The sequence below is a fragment of the Polyodon spathula genome, unplaced genomic scaffold (genome assembly GCF_017654505.1).
Source record: "Polyodon spathula isolate WHYD16114869_AA unplaced genomic scaffold, ASM1765450v1 scaffolds_766, whole genome shotgun sequence".
NCBI classification, from domain to species: domain Eukaryota; kingdom Metazoa; phylum Chordata; class Actinopteri; order Acipenseriformes; family Polyodontidae; genus Polyodon; species Polyodon spathula.
In genome coordinates, this window is record NW_024472254.1 from 607,746 (window position 1) to 625,389 (window position 17,644).

Below are 17,644 nucleotides of genomic sequence, written 5' to 3' on the forward strand. Positions count from 1 at the left end.
TATGACAACTGTATGAAGTGACCTACATTAATAAAAATGTATATGTGCAGTTTACAATGCGTCCTCTTTGAACCCAACCCACACAGAGAATAAAAATACAAAACTTAACACGTCTCTTAGGTAGAAGTGGATTTATTCACATTCATTCACATTCCAGGGATTCCTTCTGACAGGATGATCTGCTCCTTGCATTCACCCAGATTAAGCACCTTGCTGTCTTTGTGCAAGACAATGGATAAATGAAAGCATCACGGCACAAAATGATACAAACAAAATGCAAACGAGTTTAAGGCACAAATAACACCCACAAGGAATGGACAGGTATTGGAATTGGGGCGTTCATCCTTTCAATGAACTCAAACAAAACCAGATTTGTACTTTATCCCCTTCGCTCACAGTGTCTTGCATTTTTTTGTAAAGGTATTACATTTTTTTGAAATTTGAAAACAGTTTGTGTGAAATCTATGGAGTTGAGAAGTTACTTAAAAAAAACTTTAAAAAAAACATTACAAAATAGATCCGCAGATAGGAAAGTTAACATGGTACGATTGTGCACACAGTGACTGACAGGGATGTATTTACAGACAGCTCTGACTGTGTTCGCTGTTTGCAGAGCGAATACATTTTAATTTAACACACTTGTATCAAATTTGTATCCGAGCACCAGCCCCCTATCAAATCAGAGGGAACTTAGTGCTGATTTTAGAAAAGCAGAGCAGCTGTCTAAATATTATGAAGGATGAAAGACTAGAATGCTATTTTCTTTTTTTTCTTTTTTTTTTAATAAACGCTGCACTTTTGTGTGCCACTTCTTGTTGTTCCCTGCGTGTGTCACACCTGCACGGCAGTGAGGGTCACATCCCCAGATATTTCCAGGACGTCGATCTGCTGCAGCTGAGACACACGGTGATTGAAGTCAAAACAGTGCTTTCCGTTCACGGACACGCTGTAGCGATGAGACTCGCACACGATCGCCATCTGAGGAAGAGGGAAGACAAGTACAGACGTGGGAGCTGCTTTAGTGTCGCTCGTTAAAGACGCCATGGCTTTTAGCAATGTGCTGAAATTTTGCTGATCAAGCTGTTAAATATATTACATTTTACAGATCAGGCAGGAAAATTCCCTCTGTCTACTTCAAAAACGTATTTTTCCCACAATAGAAAAAAAAATCATATTCTAAGGGACCTTTTTCTTAGATAAACCGTACTGGAAAAGAAAATGCCTGTTAATGATACAAGTTTGAAACAATGAGAGCTCTGACCAACTCATCTTAAACAGCGGTGGACCCAAGTACCTTAGTTATTGACCTCATTAATACAGGAAAGTCCACGCTGGCTTTTTCCAGACTCTGACAGACAACTGAATTAAAACATGCACTGGGAGACTCTGCATTTTCAAAACGCTGCCACACTAAGCACCCTGTTTCATAAATAGATCAATAGAGCAGACCCCTATGGACTCCATGGATTCTGTCACACGGTTCTAGTTCCAGAACTCTGAGGAGAGTTCTTCCAGGCTTCTGCCCACCCATCACTGGGCACACCCCCCTGGTACAAATACAAAGCAGAAAGTACCATAAAGGCCTGGCCTCGGGCAAAGGGCATCCCAGCAGGCAGCTTCCTCTCCTCTGGCCCCCACTGCTCCCCCAGCAAGCTGTTCCGCACCACAGTGCCCTCGTCCAGACGCGGGTTCAAGTGGAACGCAATCCCAGAGTTGTACTTGAAATTAACATGGAATCTTGAGGGGGAAAAAACAAGAGGGCTTTCGATATCGTCAGCCAGTCTGTATGAGCGCAAGCAGCATCAATGAAATAAATACAATAAGAACTCATAGACCGCTTCTGTATTTAAACCCACTCTTACCATCCTGCAGGTCCTTAAATTCTACTCATCAATGCGGGACCATGCAAACCCTAACTGGTGAACTGAAACCTTCAATGTGCCATCTTCCTTCTTTCTGTGTTTAGACAATTTGGTTCTGTTTGGGTGGAGAAGCTGGTGCCCCCCCCCCAGCTAAAAAAACCTACCTTGGGTACTGTTAAGAAACTCAAGCATGGAGGTTATAGAAACTAATCCTATTGAAGCCAGCCAGCAGGGGGCAGTGTTGGCAGTGGATTGACGACCCCCCCCTTGCTGTACTCCTTTCTGCCACTCCCTGTGTATCTGACCTTGTTGCAGTGGGATGAATGTATCCCTGGATGGTAAATGTTCTTGATGGGTAGAGGCCCCCGTTGATGAAGCTTTTGTAGGGCACAGTCTGCAAGACAGCAACAAACAACCATAACTGTGACTGAGCTCAAGGGTAAGGCATCGTCATGGTGACGGCCTCATTGCTACTTGTATTAAAATGAGTTAATGATTTGCTTACATAGGACTGTGGCGCTGGATAAGCAGGTACTGGCTGTAAAACACAAAGAGGAACTTTGTGAAACATTGGCTTTATGAATATGGAAATGTTAACATCCAAGCGAGATAGCAACTGAACCACAGTCAGTGACAGCATCTCAAAAAGCATCCGAGCAGCTGCAAAGCTCCATCTCAACACAGCAGTCAGAATCCCCATTAACACAGCAGGGTTCCCTTGGAGTCGATTTCCTCATCTTCATCACTACCACTTTAACCAGCTTCCATTCCCCAAAAAAGAGTTTATATCCATTTCAAATGACATGAACATTAAATCAGCACAACAATCAAGGAACTAAAAAAAACAAAAAAACCACTACCCATTCCAAAAGCCTAAACAAGAAAAGAAAACGTATAAGAATACTTGTGATGGGTTTGTTAAGAGCGTGCCTGTTTCAATTCAACACTGCAGCCTAGTACTGTTACCAAGAGTGGCAGGGTACTTCACTGCACAGCTCGGATCAGTACAGCAAGTACATGGGTTCAAGACAGCTGCTAGCCCATGCAACAGAAATTCGCACTGGACTTTCCCTTTGGAAGAAGCATCTCTGTTCCCCTCACAAGAATCACAGCAAGGATTTCAATACCCAGCCACGGCACTATGTGACAACAGTACCACCACCACCACCATTAGCACCACTAGATTTCTGCCAACTTCCATGTAGCCATGCAGGAAAGATTTCAAACTCTGGTACTGTGCTCCTTCCATATCCACCCGCTTCCCTGTTCATCACAGCATTAGAAACCGTTGCTCAGGTGAGGAGCATGAAGTAATGTAATTGTACTTAATTGTTTAGCCTTGGCTCGGTTACGGTTTCTGCTGCCGCCACGACCACGGGCCTGCGAACAAGATGTAGCAGTTCATTGAACCCGCCCTCTTAATTTCAATAAACCCATTGGCTGATCACTGGCGGGTTCTTGGATCAAGGCATCGCTTGATTGGCTGGATGTGAAACTAAAATCTAAAAACTAAAATATGAACAAAATACTCACGGGAAAGGCCGGCGCTGCTGCAAACTGAGGCTGAAAGATGAGAAACAAAAGTTATTGTCAAGAGGACTGTATTCCCAAACCAGCTGAGTAAACGGTTCAGACGTTACTGGTGTCCAGTGAGGGCAGTGGATTGACGAGCCCCCCTCCCTGTACTCCTCTCTGCCACTCCCTGTGGGTCTGACCTTGTTTCGCTGGGATGAGCTTCATTGGCTGGATATTAAAACTGAAATCATTGGTTAGCTGTGGTGGGAAAATTACATCTAATGCAATTTATGTATTAACCTTTGAGCTGTCTGTACATGGGTTTGCTTAAAAACAGATTATATTAATGTAATAAGGAGTCTGAAGCTTATATTTTTTAAAAGTTTGTTCAAAATAAGTCTAGACATATCTCTTACTCTCACTTTTTGCCTGCATCCTGTTATTTCTAAGCTAGGACAGGAATGCCCAAATATAGTCATGTTTTTCTTCTCTTTTTGTAACCGCAAGAAGCCTACGTGACAAGACAACAGATGGTCACAGTATCAGAACTGCTTGCTAGAACCACGATAAGTAACAATATAGTAGTTGTATTTGATTATGCTTATATGATATTTGTATTTGTTTATGCTTTCATTATATTTGTATTTGATTATGCTTTTATTTGATATTTGTATTTGTTTATGCTCCAGTTTGTTAATGCTGTTATGACTTTTTCTCGACTGCTGAAAAGCAGGTGGCTCATACGCCAGTGGGAAAGATACTGACTATGGGCTGAAACCATTGGCAACCGCAAACTGCATCCGTGACTCTTCATAAGAAATATCACTAACCCTCTTTTGTTTCAGGGGGGGTTTGTAATTAGAATAAGCTGTTATGCTTGGTCTCACCTTAATCTTCCGAATTGTTGCTATCTGCTAATATTGAATTAAGCTTCTGTGATTGGCTTGCAATAACTATAGGTTACAAGGTATATATTATGCATACAAGCTCTGCAGAGCTCAGAACTTTGCTCGGTTTCCTAACACCTGCGTGTGTTGAGATTGTTCTCAGTTTGCAAACTTTAACTATTAAACTTAATTGCTCAAACTTGTTGCCTTGATGAATCTCTGCCCTGCAGGAAGTTGAGAGATAAAACTTCCATCACATGGCAGATAGACTTTTTTTTTTTTTTTTTTTTTTGCAGTTTCTGTACAAAATACTCACGTGAAAAGTTTGTGCAGCTACAAACTGAGGCTGAAAGGGAAGAAACAAAAGCTACTATCAAGAGGATTGTATTCCCAAAACAGTGGAGTAAACGGTTCAGACGTTACTGGTGTCCAATGAGCTCCGTGCTCCCCTGCCTGAACTCACCGTGGGGTTTTGGAAGATGATGGATGTCACCTCCACACCCCCCTCCACCACAATGGTGTTCACCCTGAATATGGGGATCCTGTGGGCAAACTCCAGGAAGTGATTCCCATTCACTGCCACCTTAAAAACGAGAGAAAACACCACAATATTTCCAATAATAATAATAATAATAATAACAACATTATGACAGGGAAGAGCACGGCAGATGCAAGTCATTTATTAAGACATTTCAATTAACCTCCACTATAGCGGTGTCCAGACAGCTGCAGTGACCGTCTCACCTTGTAGGAATTGGGGTTGACCAAGATCATGAGCGTGAAGCTGGTTCCTCTCTGCAGGGGCATCTCGTATTTCCTCTCCTCCGAGCCCCAGTTCTGGTTCTGCAAGGTATTGCACACCACGTACTGCTGGGCTCCCTCGTAGCGTGGGTTGAAGTGAAGAGCGATGTCAGGTCTAGGGCTCTGATGGGAGCCACACTGCAGATTCACCACGAACCTGTGCAGAGATCACAGTGCTGTGAATTAGAGGTGTGCTGGTACTCATTCTGGAGGGAGTGTCGAATTGGTCTTGGAGCTCCCGTGGGTTAGGGAGGCAAAGCGGGAAGGAACTCCATCAAATGGACCTACAGCGGACCCTACCGGCCATGCGCCTGGTCAGCTCAGAGCGGACACCTGCAGGGCTGGCCTCGGTTCTCCAGTGGCTGGCAGCTCACTGACATCCACTCTGGAGTCCCAGGGTGTAAGAGAGGAAGGTCATGGGATCGGAGGACGCCCACTGAACCTTCAGTTCTCCTGAGCAGCTGTAAGGGGGGGGGGATCTAAATTGAAATTAAAAGAAGATGGTAGAAAGACAGTCCTGTACCCCTCTGACCCTGGCAGGACCCTCCCGGTGATCGTGATCATCTTCCCTTCCTGAAGACCTCCCGGGATTAAGCTAGTGAAGGGGATGCTCTGTGGAAAACAACCAAGGACTGGGTTAGCTGAACTGGCAAACAGTCACGGTTCAAGCTTTGAGTGTCCCCACGCAGGCAGCACACACCTGTCCTCCACTGTCCTCGGTATTGTAGGCCAGCGTCCCGGCTGTCTCGCGATATCAGGGGACGCTGAGATTTGTGCAAGTTTTAAACTGTGTATTAATAGGGTTCTGATGGATTTCAGCAGTGCCCTGATCCAAATACCAATTTTAGAAGAGATACTTTTACGATAATTCACATTTCATAAATCATTGATTTGCATTTAGCGTATTAAAAACCACAGCAAATCCATTCTTTTCAAGTGAGAACGACTGCGTGCAAGTATTGTATTGCCATCCTTCACGCGTTTCAATCTGAATTTCAGATTTAATTCTGGTTATATATATATATATATATATATATATATATATATATATATATATATATATATATATATATATATAATCCATGTGGAAAATATTACCTGGGGAGTACAAAAATAACATTAAAACAGAGAATTAAAGAACATGAAGCTGCCATTAGAACACAAAATATGGATTAGGCCAGTGTTTTTTTCCCTCACCATCGCACCATCGTAATGTATCAATCTGTGTGTATCGCTGAATCACACAGAAATGAGAAATTATGATGCAGGGCTCCAGACTGCGACTAAAATGGTTACAAATGCAAAAAACAAACAAACAAAAAAAAAACTACATTTTGGACAGCTGTTTTTTTTTTTTTTTTTTTAAGGGATTAGGCACAAAAATGCCGCATCTCCCTTTAAAAGCAAGGGCCGATATTTACAAACGCGACATGACGTCGGTCTGCATAAAAACGAAAAACGCACATCACATGTTTTAATGAACTGAAGTGCGAGAAGGACGTTAACAACAAGTACCGCAACAAATACAAATACGCGCAAGGCTTAACGAAATGCCCTGGAAATTTAAAATAAAGAAAATAATTAATACAGGGCTGTAATGCAGCTAAAAAAAATCTAATAAAAAAGAAGCGCAAGAATTAAACAAACAAGGATGTGAAAAAGGTTACCGTCCCAAGCTGAAAAACAAAGTTACTTTCGCAATTACCAACGTCATCTTTCGTTTACCGTCAGGAATTTGATTTAATTGCACAGGATTGCAGAGTTAGATGATGAGCTGATGGTAATCTATAACAGCACTGTTACCATTCTGTAAAACAGCACGCAGCGGGACTTTTGTACTAAACGCAGTCAGCTGTTGCAGGGAAAACAAAGTTTATTTCTCAAACTGACCATTTAAAAAATGTGAAAGCAAGAACACATAGAAATACTTGGGGCTGTAATGAGGAAGTGTACTGTGTACTGCACTCCTTCACTTTACTGCTCTACAGTTACAGCTTCTGACGGCGCCTGCTGCTTTTCACTGTTAACAGAAAAAAACATACGCAGAATGGGAAGGTAACCACAGTAAGGGTTTACTGTGTCGGTCACGACAAATACAAGTGTGTAAGATTATTATTACTATCATAACAATAATAATAATAATGATAATAAATATCAACAAGACCGAAGTGATTTATTAAATCACTTCGGTCTTGTTGATATTTGTTGATATACACTGTATAGGAAAGACAGGCAGGACAGAAGAGGAGGAGGGGTAGCGCTATACATAAGAAACAGTCTTGAAGCCCAGGTGTTAAACCTGGACAAAGAAAATAAAACCGAATCAATATGGGTCAGAATAACAGACAAAAATTCAAAATTCATAATAATAGGAGCATGCTATAGACCGCCAGATTCAGACGGTGAGCACAATAATCTGTTATACAATGACATTAGAAATGTGTGTAGCAAAGGAGAAGCCATACTAATGGGGGATTTCAACTTCCCCCAAATAAAATGGGAAAACCCGGTGGGTAGCGCGAAGGATGAAATAGAAATGGTGGAAATGACAAATGACTGCTTCCTAACACAATTTGTGAAGGCACCCACTAGAGGGGAGGCATGCCTTGATTTAGTCTTTTCAAATAACGAAGATAGAATAACTAAAACAGAGGTCAGAGAACCACTGGCCAACTCAGACCACAACATGGTCTCATTTGAAGTGTTTTTTAAATCCCCAAAAGAAATGACTAAAGCTAAGGTTTACAATTTTAGAAAAGCAAACTATGAAGGTATGAAACAGAGACTAACAGAAGTAGATTGGAGTAAAATAGAGAAAACACCCACAGAAGAAGGATGGTTGTTCTTCAAAAATGTAGTACTAGAGGCACAAAACAATTATATCCCTAAAGTAGACAAATCTAAATGTAAAACTAAATTGCCAAAATGGTTTAATAGATCAATTAAAAAAAATATTCAGCGAAAAAAGGCACTTTACAGAGCATTAAAAAAGGACCAAAAAGAAAGTACGCAGAAAGAGTACACAGAACTGCAAACGCAAGTCAAAAAGGAAGTTAGAAAGGCCAAGAGAGAAATAGAAATGAACATTGCTAAGGGAGCTAAAACCAATTCCAAAATGTTTTTCCAATATTACAACAGCAAGAGAACATTCAAAGAGGAGATTAAATGTTTAAGAGATACAAATGGCAAAATCGTAGAGGAAGAAAAAAAAATAGCAAATATGTTAAATGATTACTTTTCACAAGTTTTTACAAAGGAAGATACTGACAACATGCCCCACATGTCATCCAGTTCCTATCCAGTTTTAAATAACTTTAGCATAACTGAAGCAGAAGTGTTAAAGGGACTAGGAGCTCTTAAAATAAACAAATCCCCTGGCAAATGACATTTAATAGAGAAAAGTGTAAGGCACTGCACGCAGGAAATAAAAATGTACATTATAAATATCATATGGGAGATATTGAAATTGGAGAAGGAATCTATGAAAAAGACCTAGGAGTTTTTGTTGACTCAGAAATGTCTTCATCTAGACAATGTGGGGAAGCTATAAAAAAGGCTAACAAGATGCTCGGATACATTGTGAAAAGTGTTGAATTTAAATCAAGGGAAGTAATGTTAAAACTGTACAATGCACTAGTAAGACCTCATCTTGAATATTGTGTTCAGTTCTGGTCACCTCGCTATAAAAAAGATATTGCTGCTCTAGAAAGAGTGCAAAGAAGAGCGACCAGAATTATTCCGGGCTTAAAAGGCATGTCATATGCAGACAGGCTAAAGGAATTGAATCTGTTCAGTCTTGAACAAAGAAGACTACGTGGCGACCTAATTCAAGCATTCAAAATTCTAAAAGGTATTGACAGTGTCGCCCCAAGGGACTTTTTCAGCCTGAAAAAAGAAACAAGGACCAGGGGTCACAAATGGAGTTTAGAAAAAGGGGCATTCAGAACAGAAAATAGGAGACACTTTTTTACACAGAGAATTGTGAGGGTCTGGAATCAACTCCCCAGTAATGTTGTTGAAGCTGACACCCTGGGATCCTTCAAGAAGCTGCTTGATGAGATTTTGGGATCAATAAGCTACTAACAACCAAACGAGCAAGACGGGCCGAATGGCCTCCTCTCGTTTGTAAACTTTCTTATGTTCTTATGTTCTTAAATAAGAACATAAGAAAGTTTACAGACGAGAGGAGGCCATTCGGCCCATCTCTCTCGTTTGGTTGTTAGTAGCTTATTGATCCCACAATCTCATCAAGCAGCTTCTTGAAGGATCCCAGGGTGTCAACTTCAACAACATTACTGGGGAGTTGATTCCATACCCTCAGGATTCTCTGTGTAAAAAAGTGTTTCCTATTTTCTGTTCTGAATGCCCCTTTGTCTAATCTCCATTAATGTAGATTAGGAATAGCAGAGGACCTAATACTGATCCCTGTGGTACACCGCTGGTTACCATACTGCATTCTGAGGTTTTTCCTCTAATCAGTACTTTCTGTTTTCTACATGTTAACCACTCCCTAATCCATGTGCATGTGTTATATCTAGATAAGCACGATGTACATAAAGCTGCAGTAGAAGCACAAACTCTCTCAATTCGTACGCCATTCGTATATATATATTACACACACACACACACACACATACTTTTCCTTGAAGTGCTACATACCGGATTGTAAAACGGTTGCTGATTATACAGTGCCATTATTCGTCGGTCCCTTCGATAACTGTGCTGCTGAAGAGAGAGTAACTAACTGGTGAATCGGGTTCCAGGAGGCACTGTAGCAATGCGATGCGTCGAGACTCGCTCACTCGCTTCTACTGGTAGGCTGCACAGGAAATATTTAAGTTTCGTTTCTCAACCAGTCAGCTGATTTCTGAATGTACCCGGGACTACAGGTGTTAAATCACACTAAATAACATTATCCAGCTTTTGCAGCGTGTCGCATATTCATGCTAGATTCTGTTGCAACGTTGAAGGGAATATTTTATTTAAGGAGAACAATGAAATTGTACATTTCCAGCACGGTTTTCTCTAGAATGAAGCGCTTTGCAGAGGGAGGTGTCATCATTGGAACAGCATCAGGATATATGTGGGCGTAACAATTCATTTACTTTGTATTGTTAGCCATTTTATATTATTCTTTTTTTTAATCTCGCAAATTTTCAGCCTGGACAAATTTTGTCGAGAGCCGAGTTCAAAATCAGCATTAAAGTTTTAACATCTTCTCTCATGTAACGGAAATCCTGTCAAAAAAAAAAAAAAAAAAAAAAAAACACACACACACACACACACACACACACACACACACACACACACACACACACACTATAAGAAACTGTTGAAAACAGCCTGAAAATTGAGAACACACAGCGTCTCGGGGACCAACATACTGTGCAAACCTCAAGCCTTCATTGCAATGGAGTGGAGGAGATGAAACAAGGGTGGCACCGCAACAGGATTTGTTTATACTGTAGGGAAAAGCAGGTAGTGCATTCTGCCACCTTGAGGCAAAAAGCAGGTAATAAATTGATTAAACAAGGGTGCAAATTTTTACATCTGTAAATGGTCAAATTGCTACGGGTGGCATATTCTTCTGGTGCAGAGGGAATAGCTTGGAAAAGCTCCAGAACTGTCCAGTTGAAAGTTTTGAGTTTCATTTCTCAAGAAATACTGTACAGCTTGCAATACACCTATTTGTTTAACCTTGTAAATTGAGCTGATAAGAGAACAGCTGCTAATCGTACACTGGGACGTTATAGCGTTCTTTGAACTTTGTTTGACGTTATTCCCCATTTGAGACCAAATATCTTCCGCCTGCGAGTTTCAAATACATGTGAAGGACACACTCAACTTCTGCTTTCCACAGCGACTGACACAGAGCGAACCTTCACAAATAGCATGACTCCCAATTGCATAGCAGTCTGTTCCATTCCTGGTTTTGCTGCAAGTTTAATAAGACACACTGGGGCAAATCAAGCTCATAGCAAAACCTGGACTGGATCAAAGTGCTATGCAATAGGAGTCACTATACTGTGGTATAGTGAACAGATGTGTACGATTAACAGAGAGCAGCGAGAACAATTAAAAAGGATTCCTGACACCTCTACATGATCAACAGAAACACACAGCGGACACAAGTGTTAAATGTCATGTAGCAATTGTCTTTATTGGGGAGGGTCTGGTAGAGTTCCTCATCAACAGTGCACTCAAACGGCTGCATAAACGAACAACGAAACTGTCAATACTTAGTCTTATATAAATGAATTCATAGCAATTCCAGGAAGGCAAACCACAGTTTATAGAAAATATTATTATTATTATTATTATTATTATTATTATTATTATTATTATTATTATTATTATTATTATTATATATACTGTACACATCTTTACATCACATTCCAACAACAAAAAATACTAAAATAACATTTTTAAAAAAGTTTAGTTTAATTCATACAGTGGACATTTCACATTTATACATCGAAAAGAGGAACAATACTGAACACACACTTCTGTTCTCCTCCCTTGAATTACCGTTACTGTAACATTGCTTAAAACACATGCCGAGTCGTGTGCAACAGGAACACAAGTGAATCTACACGCTTTGAGAAGACATCTCTGCAACGAGGACATGAAGAACTGCTCCACATCCAAGCACACGCTACTGTGTCAAAACAGCACATTTTAAAAGCCAAAACGTTTTTGTTTCTTGATTTTTATTTTTATTTTTTTATTTTTTTACAGATTTAAACACAACCCCCTGGGCTGGTTACTTAGACCACATTCCGGTCAAATAAACTCATCACAGTTTGGAAAGATAATAATAATAATAATAATAATAATAATAATAATAATAATAATAATAATAATAAATAATCTACCAATTTCAGCCTGCCCCTCTAGTGGCAAACTTCACTTTAAAATATGCTATTTGTTTTTATTTATCTGGTTAATAATTTAAATCTTTAAAAAATTCTGTTAAAAAAATAATTAAAAAAATGAAAACACAGCAAGCTGAGTTCAGTAGTCTTTCAGAACTTTTATCAGTACCAAAAAAAATATGCTACAACCTAGCTATGTAAAAAATAGAAAATAAAATACACATTCATGATACATGTTTTAAGACTTAAACCAAACGGGTTTAAAAAAAATAAAAAATCTCTTGTCGTTTTCTGTTGCAACAGCAACTACCATAATGTCACATTCGAACGCACAGCTAGAAGGAACAGCTGGGGAATCCTCAGTGCCCCTGGGTAGCTCCAAAGTAGCACGCGCTCCTGCACTTCTTGTTAATCTGGCCCGCTAGTCGCTGCAGGGAGGGCATGGGAGGGCACTGGCGAGACAGAGTGGTTTGTGCTAGACAGCATTCTAACATGCACTGGCAGGGGGAAGAGCCCTGACTCAATAAAGCACAGCTACAGTCTATTCAAGCAGGAGCTTCTTATTCTAATGAATCTTTTTAAGCAAAGCGACACGTACTGCCTCACCCTCCAAACACACACTCGCGACCTTTAGACTCCCTAGTTGAGCTCGGCAATAATATTTCACATCCTGCACGTTCTGTCCTTGCACACCGGGGCTTTCACAATGTAAATCAATCCGCAAGCAGGACTCCCAAGCCAAGCGTTTTCACCGGAAGACAACCTTGCTACCGTTTGTGCTGGGGTGGGGGAATTAAATAAAAACACTAAAATCTTAAGTCAAATTTAAAAAATATTCCTTGCTACCTTGCTCCTTGGTTTTTTTTTTGCTTTGTTTATAGAAGAGCTTTTACAACTAGTAAACAAGTTGGGATATTTTTAAAAAATCATTTTTTGAATGGGATTGAATGTAAGGTTTATAGCCGAATGTAGACCAAGCTGCACTAGTGCAAGAGCTATCTTTCAATGTCTGGATCTGTGGAAACAGGGACAGGGGGAATTAAACAGGGAGCAGACGTGTTAACCCTTTCAGTCCTGGATTCTGAAGGAGCTCCTTTATTGAGCATACACGAGAACAGGACAAAAAAAAAGTCATGTAATATATTTCTACACGGCCTCAGACTGGGCCCTAGGAGTCCCGTGAGGGTCCAACGTGATTTCACACTGAAAGAGTTAAGGACAGCCCAGAGACCCTGTATTAAAAATGAATATGAACAGGATTTTTAGATAAACTGTGCTCTCCGAAATGAAACTGGGCCCGGCAGTGCACATCGCTTTAGACACAGCATCAAAATCTCCCTCCGTTCATCTTCAAATCAATGGGCTGTCATGTAAAGCTCTCCGTGGCGTTAGTTCCATCAGCAGTACTGCGAAACTCAATTCACACGAACAGATTACTTTGCAGGAGTTTATAGCAAAGAAGCAGCGCTGCTGTAACAAAAGAAACCGGTCCCGTGTCACCGCTCCTGCTTCTGCTACCAGTGCTACCCTTACACTGGTTTACAGGAGAACGCTTTCTGCAGATAGATCAGAGCCAGGGCAAGGCATGTAGCAGGGCAGGAAGTCGGGAAGGGGTTAATCAAGCTGGCCGATTCGTTGTCATGTCCGACAGTTCCGGCTGGAAGATGGGTTGATTTTTTGCTTTGTTAATGGAAGCAGCAGCAGCAGCAGCAGCAGTTGACTTGTTGTAGTTTTAGGAGGAACACACTTTGTTTGGAAGCATGCAAGGCAACCGCGGTTATTGCTCCAACAGCTACAACCTATTAAGAAGAAAAGAAAAAAAAAAGAAAAACACACACAGGAAAGCAGGTTAGTCGAAAGAACAGCAGATCAAAGCGAGCGACAGAGAGGCACAGAAGGAACAAGGTGGCAGGTTAGTTTCGCAGAGATTGTATTACAATGATCAGGGAAGGGGAGGGTCACTGGACTGCGATCACACAAGAAGACGCATCAATGAAAGCCAGCAGTGCAGTACATGGAAAGTCACACCCTGCCTTTGGTCGTATTAATTAACAGCAATATGCTTGGGGTTTTCTCCCCACTTTAACTCAGCATTATAAAGCAATTCCAGGACTTTAAAACCCAGACTGCAGCCTGCTTGAAAAAATATGGATTTTTGGCAGTACAGTAACTCCATACGGAAAAGCAAATGCACACAAACATGATACACGAGGCCAGTTCTACTGGAGTCAGCCTGATAATGTAAAGACGGAACCGTCCTCCGCATTCCTTAAACAGATACATTTCAAGATTCCATTCCATCACATCATGTCAGGGTTCGGTTTTACACATGCAGCCGATCTCAGGCCAAAACCCATGCAAATCAAAACCCCTTTTATAAAATCCTATTTAGTCTGCTGTATTTGGTACGTTACTGTCTGTGGGTGTGTGCATGCTTGTACAGTATGTTTTGGGGTTTTTGTTTTCACGGAGCAGTCCCAGTTTTCAGTCCAGTAAAGCCTCTTGGCCGGCAGTCTGTTTCAGGTCCAGTGCTGTTAAAAAGGGGCAGGTGCACAGCACTGGGGAAGGAGGGTTCCTCATGGCACAGCAGACTCCAGCGGTGAACAGACCATCACAGGGTACTGGAGGGGACGCTCAGCACTCCACACTGAACTGAGCGTACGAGACACACACAGGGGCGTGTGCTTCACATGGGTGATGGGGAGACGTGAACACCACTGTGACTCATGAACCCAGCTCTCACATTTCATGAAGAGAAAATGAAATAATCCATACACCGATTTAAAAAAAATTAATTATCAAAAATAGAGTACAACTGGATACCTCTGAAAGTTAGATTATTTTTTTTTTTAGTACACCAGTGTATTGTACAAATGGACCACTGAAGTAAAATAAGCAATTCTAATCTGGACTCATGAATGCATGTACGTCACAGTTTCAAACTGACATAACAAGCATTCGGTTCAACACAAGAGGAACACCACTCGTCTGCTTTAGTTTTTTTCTGTCTCCTCGTTTGTTTCTAGTTTTTTTTTCCTGCGGGACGCCAGCTTCATGCACGGGGCCACAGCGTTAGTGTTTAGGGTTTACAGCAATGGGGCATGACAGCGGACGCCGCAGGGGAGCGCCGACAGGGGTGCACATCACCCATCTGTGTTAACAGCCCCGAACCTTCGCTCTAGGATACGTACTCTGCAGACTTCCAGAAGTGGCCGGGGTGGGACAGCCTCCTGTTGAGTTTTGGCAGTTTCTCCAGCAGATCTGTGAGCTGGGTGAAGGTGGGTCGATCAGGAGGCTCGTAGGACCAGCACGCCGACAAGATCTCCTGACGGAAACGAGGAACCAGAGACATCTGTGTATTACACCTACTTCACAAAAAACCTGAGTGAAACTGATCTCCCAATACTCTTTAATATTAGCTCCATCTTCAGCACCGCACATGCAGACACACACACACACACACACACACACACACGATTCAAAAGGTCACAGAGATGCGATTCACTCAGCAATCCACCTCAGGTTTAACCACACATGCAATACTTTCTTCCCTTTCCTGTTACACAATCTGCCCCAAACAGTTTGTTTCCCTCATTAGCAATCCAGGAGCAGAACAAAAGCAGGAAGAGCTCAAGTGCCAGGCTGGTGCCGCTACCGACTCTCTTACCGTCACCTCCTTGCCCAGGCTGACCTGTGCCAGGACCTGCTTGATGACCGCTCCGCTGCCCACCTGCCATATCGTGGACTCGGCCGGCTGGTTCTTGATGGGCCAATCACGGGCCTGCAGCTCGTACCAAATCGTCCTAAAGGAGGGGAGAGCAAGAATTAAGCAAGTGCTGATAGTGGCTGACTTTCCACATAGGTGAATTTCTGCATTTTTGCAAAAAACGTAACATTTTGCAGATCATCGTTTTGTAAAGTCATATGCGTACTTGTTTGACCTGGTATATTTGCAAAGCGTATCCAAACCTCAGGATTCAGAATATTATTTAGCTTTTACTTGGCCAACATCAAGGTTAAAAAGTCAAATCAGCCTCCATCAGTGTTTTCAAAACATTACAAGTCATCTCATCATTTAAAAGCAACATAAAAAAGGGACACTGGCATCCTTTAACACCCATTTTTCAATTCGATAAACAGTTGCATATCTGAGAAATTAAACTAGACAAGGCAGGTTTTTTTTTTTTTGGTTTTCACTAGACAGGAAACCACCTAGAACATTTCTATTGTGCGACCAGATAAGAGAGTGACAGGGGAAGAAGGGTGGATTTCCCAGCTAAAAAGGGTTGAAGCTTTTTTCTGGGCTTTCGGTTTTGGCTCTTTCAGAGCAACAGGATGGGATATTTATTCCCATTCAATAAGAGCACTGCTTGTGTTGACTTTGCCTGCCGTGCTAGCTGCTGATGTGAACACAGGACTCCATCTGTAACCTAATGCTGAAAAGGGCCTCTATCCAGAACACACAAGAGGAGGGATTCAGTGTGCCGGGCTCGGGGCGTGGGCCCGGCCTCGACGAGCTGGAAGAAGGGTCCTACCCAAACGCATAAACGTCAGCCGCTTTGGAAAAGGGAAGCCTGTCCTCGTCCTTCGCTGGAGCCATCTGACGCACGATCTCCGGGGCCAGGTAGCAGATCCAGCCGTGAGGCAGCTTCAGCTCGTTCTCCCTCCTGCACCAGGACGGCAAGGGGCAGCGGTTTAGAACTCTCCACTTTTAGCGTCGTGCAGCACCAGAGGTTAATGCTTAATCCCTCAAACCGAAGTCTCAGCAGGGATGGAAAGAAAGACTCCCATCGCATAGCAGCTTGACCCATTCCTGGTTTCACTATTTAACAAGACACCTGGAATGGGTGAAACTGCTAGGCAATAGGAGTCTTGTTTCCAACCCTGTTCCTGACGTACTCTTACCTTCCTTCTTGTACAACTCCAGATATTCCAAAGAGTCCGAAATCCGTGATGATCACTTTGTTTGTGTCGTAGAACACATTCTTGGACTTGAGATCCTTGTGGACGATGCCCTTCGCATGCAGGTAGCCCATCCCCTAAGGAAAGCAGACACAGGGTGAGGGAAGCACTGGAAGAGCTCCCGAGCTGTAGCACATGGTGCTCACAATGCTAAAGGCAGAAAGGGATACCTGCACTATCTCCTGAGATATCTGGCGGATCTTGTTGATATCAAGGGTGTTCTTGGCATCTCTCACAACAGAGTAAAGCGTCCGTCCTTTACAGAAGCTGAAAGGGAAAGAAAGAAAGAAAGAAAGAAATGTTTTATAACAACAAGATAGTCTAAATGATAACTTGTGGAGGGTGTTTATTTATTTATTTATTTGTTTATTGCATTTAAATAGCGCTTTTTATACAAAAGTATTGCAAAGCACTATACAGCACACAGCAGAAAAAAGAACAAACCACAATGCATTTGTATAGCATGTCACACACACAGCTGCCACAGTCAGACCATTTAAAGAACAGATTTGAATAACAGTATACACATAATAATGCAAAAGCAGCAATTTTAAAGTTATTAAAACCCACTAAGATAAGAAAGCCATTTTATAAAATCAGAGTCCCACTCCATAGCAGTTTGATTAATTCCTGGTTTTACCAGCTTGTGAGCTTGTTACCTACACACTGTGTCGAATGCAGCTCCCAGTAAAACCTGGAGCGGGTGTCACTGCTGTGCAGCAGGAGTGTTGTCTCCCTCCCT

The 17,644-nt window shown here is 41.9% G+C and overlaps 2 protein-coding genes across 9 annotated transcripts in view; both read right to left on the reverse strand.

Moving 5' to 3' along the window:
• Positions 1-116: 116 nt before the first annotated feature.
• LOC121308732 (galectin-9-like) lies at positions 117-10,067 on the reverse strand. 2 transcript variants are annotated; one of them, XM_041241306.1, is made up of 11 exons: positions 9,725-10,067; positions 5,589-5,677; positions 5,009-5,222; positions 4,728-4,847; positions 4,581-4,610; positions 3,396-3,425; positions 3,192-3,242; positions 2,368-2,400; positions 2,168-2,256; positions 1,575-1,737; positions 117-978 (listed from the first exon to the last, which is right to left on the reverse strand). In XM_041241306.1, exons 1-11 carry the CDS (start codon positions 9,758-9,760, stop codon positions 832-834), a joined length of 1,002 nt encoding a protein of 333 aa, XP_041097240.1. In that variant the 5' UTR covers positions 9,761-10,067; the 3' UTR covers positions 117-831. The 2 variants fall into 2 exon arrangements, with proteins under 2 accessions (XP_041097240.1, XP_041097241.1); XM_041241307.1 differs by lacking the exon at positions 3,192-3,242 and having other exon boundaries at positions 9,725-10,060.
• A 1,132-nt stretch (positions 10,068-11,199) lies between these two features.
• Positions 11,200-17,644, reverse strand: part of LOC121308731 (kinase suppressor of Ras 1-like) — a 36,005-nt gene continuing 29,560 nt past the window's right edge. For 6 of the 7 annotated variants that reach the window (XM_041241302.1, XM_041241299.1, XM_041241300.1 and 3 more), the window contains 6 exons: positions 17,073-17,169; positions 16,846-16,979; positions 16,476-16,607; positions 15,608-15,743; positions 15,132-15,265; positions 11,200-11,273 (listed from right to left, as the gene is read on the reverse strand). In XM_041241302.1, the coding sequence (XP_041097236.1) occupies positions 11,207-11,273; positions 15,132-15,265; positions 15,608-15,743; positions 16,476-16,607; positions 16,846-16,979; positions 17,073-17,169 (700 nt within the window). In that variant the 3' untranslated portion in view covers positions 11,200-11,206. Of the gene's footprint in view, positions 11,274-12,049; positions 13,740-15,131; positions 15,266-15,607; positions 15,744-16,475; positions 16,608-16,845; positions 16,980-17,072; positions 17,170-17,644 lie in introns of those variants that run through there. The other variant, XM_041241301.1, reaches the window with a different exon arrangement.

Coding starts and splice junctions, on each gene's coding strand:
- LOC121308732 (XM_041241306.1), bottom strand. CDS start 9,760: ATGGCACTGTATAATCAGCAACCGTTTTACAATCCG. Junction 2,401..3,191: donor ACCGAGCCAAGGCTAAACAA/TTAAGTACAATT, acceptor TGTGTTTTACAG/CCAGTACCTGCTTATCCAGC. Junction 2,257..2,367: donor ATCCAGCGCCACAGTCCTAT/GTAAGCAAATCA, acceptor GCTGTCTTGCAG/ACTGTGCCCTACAAAAGCTT.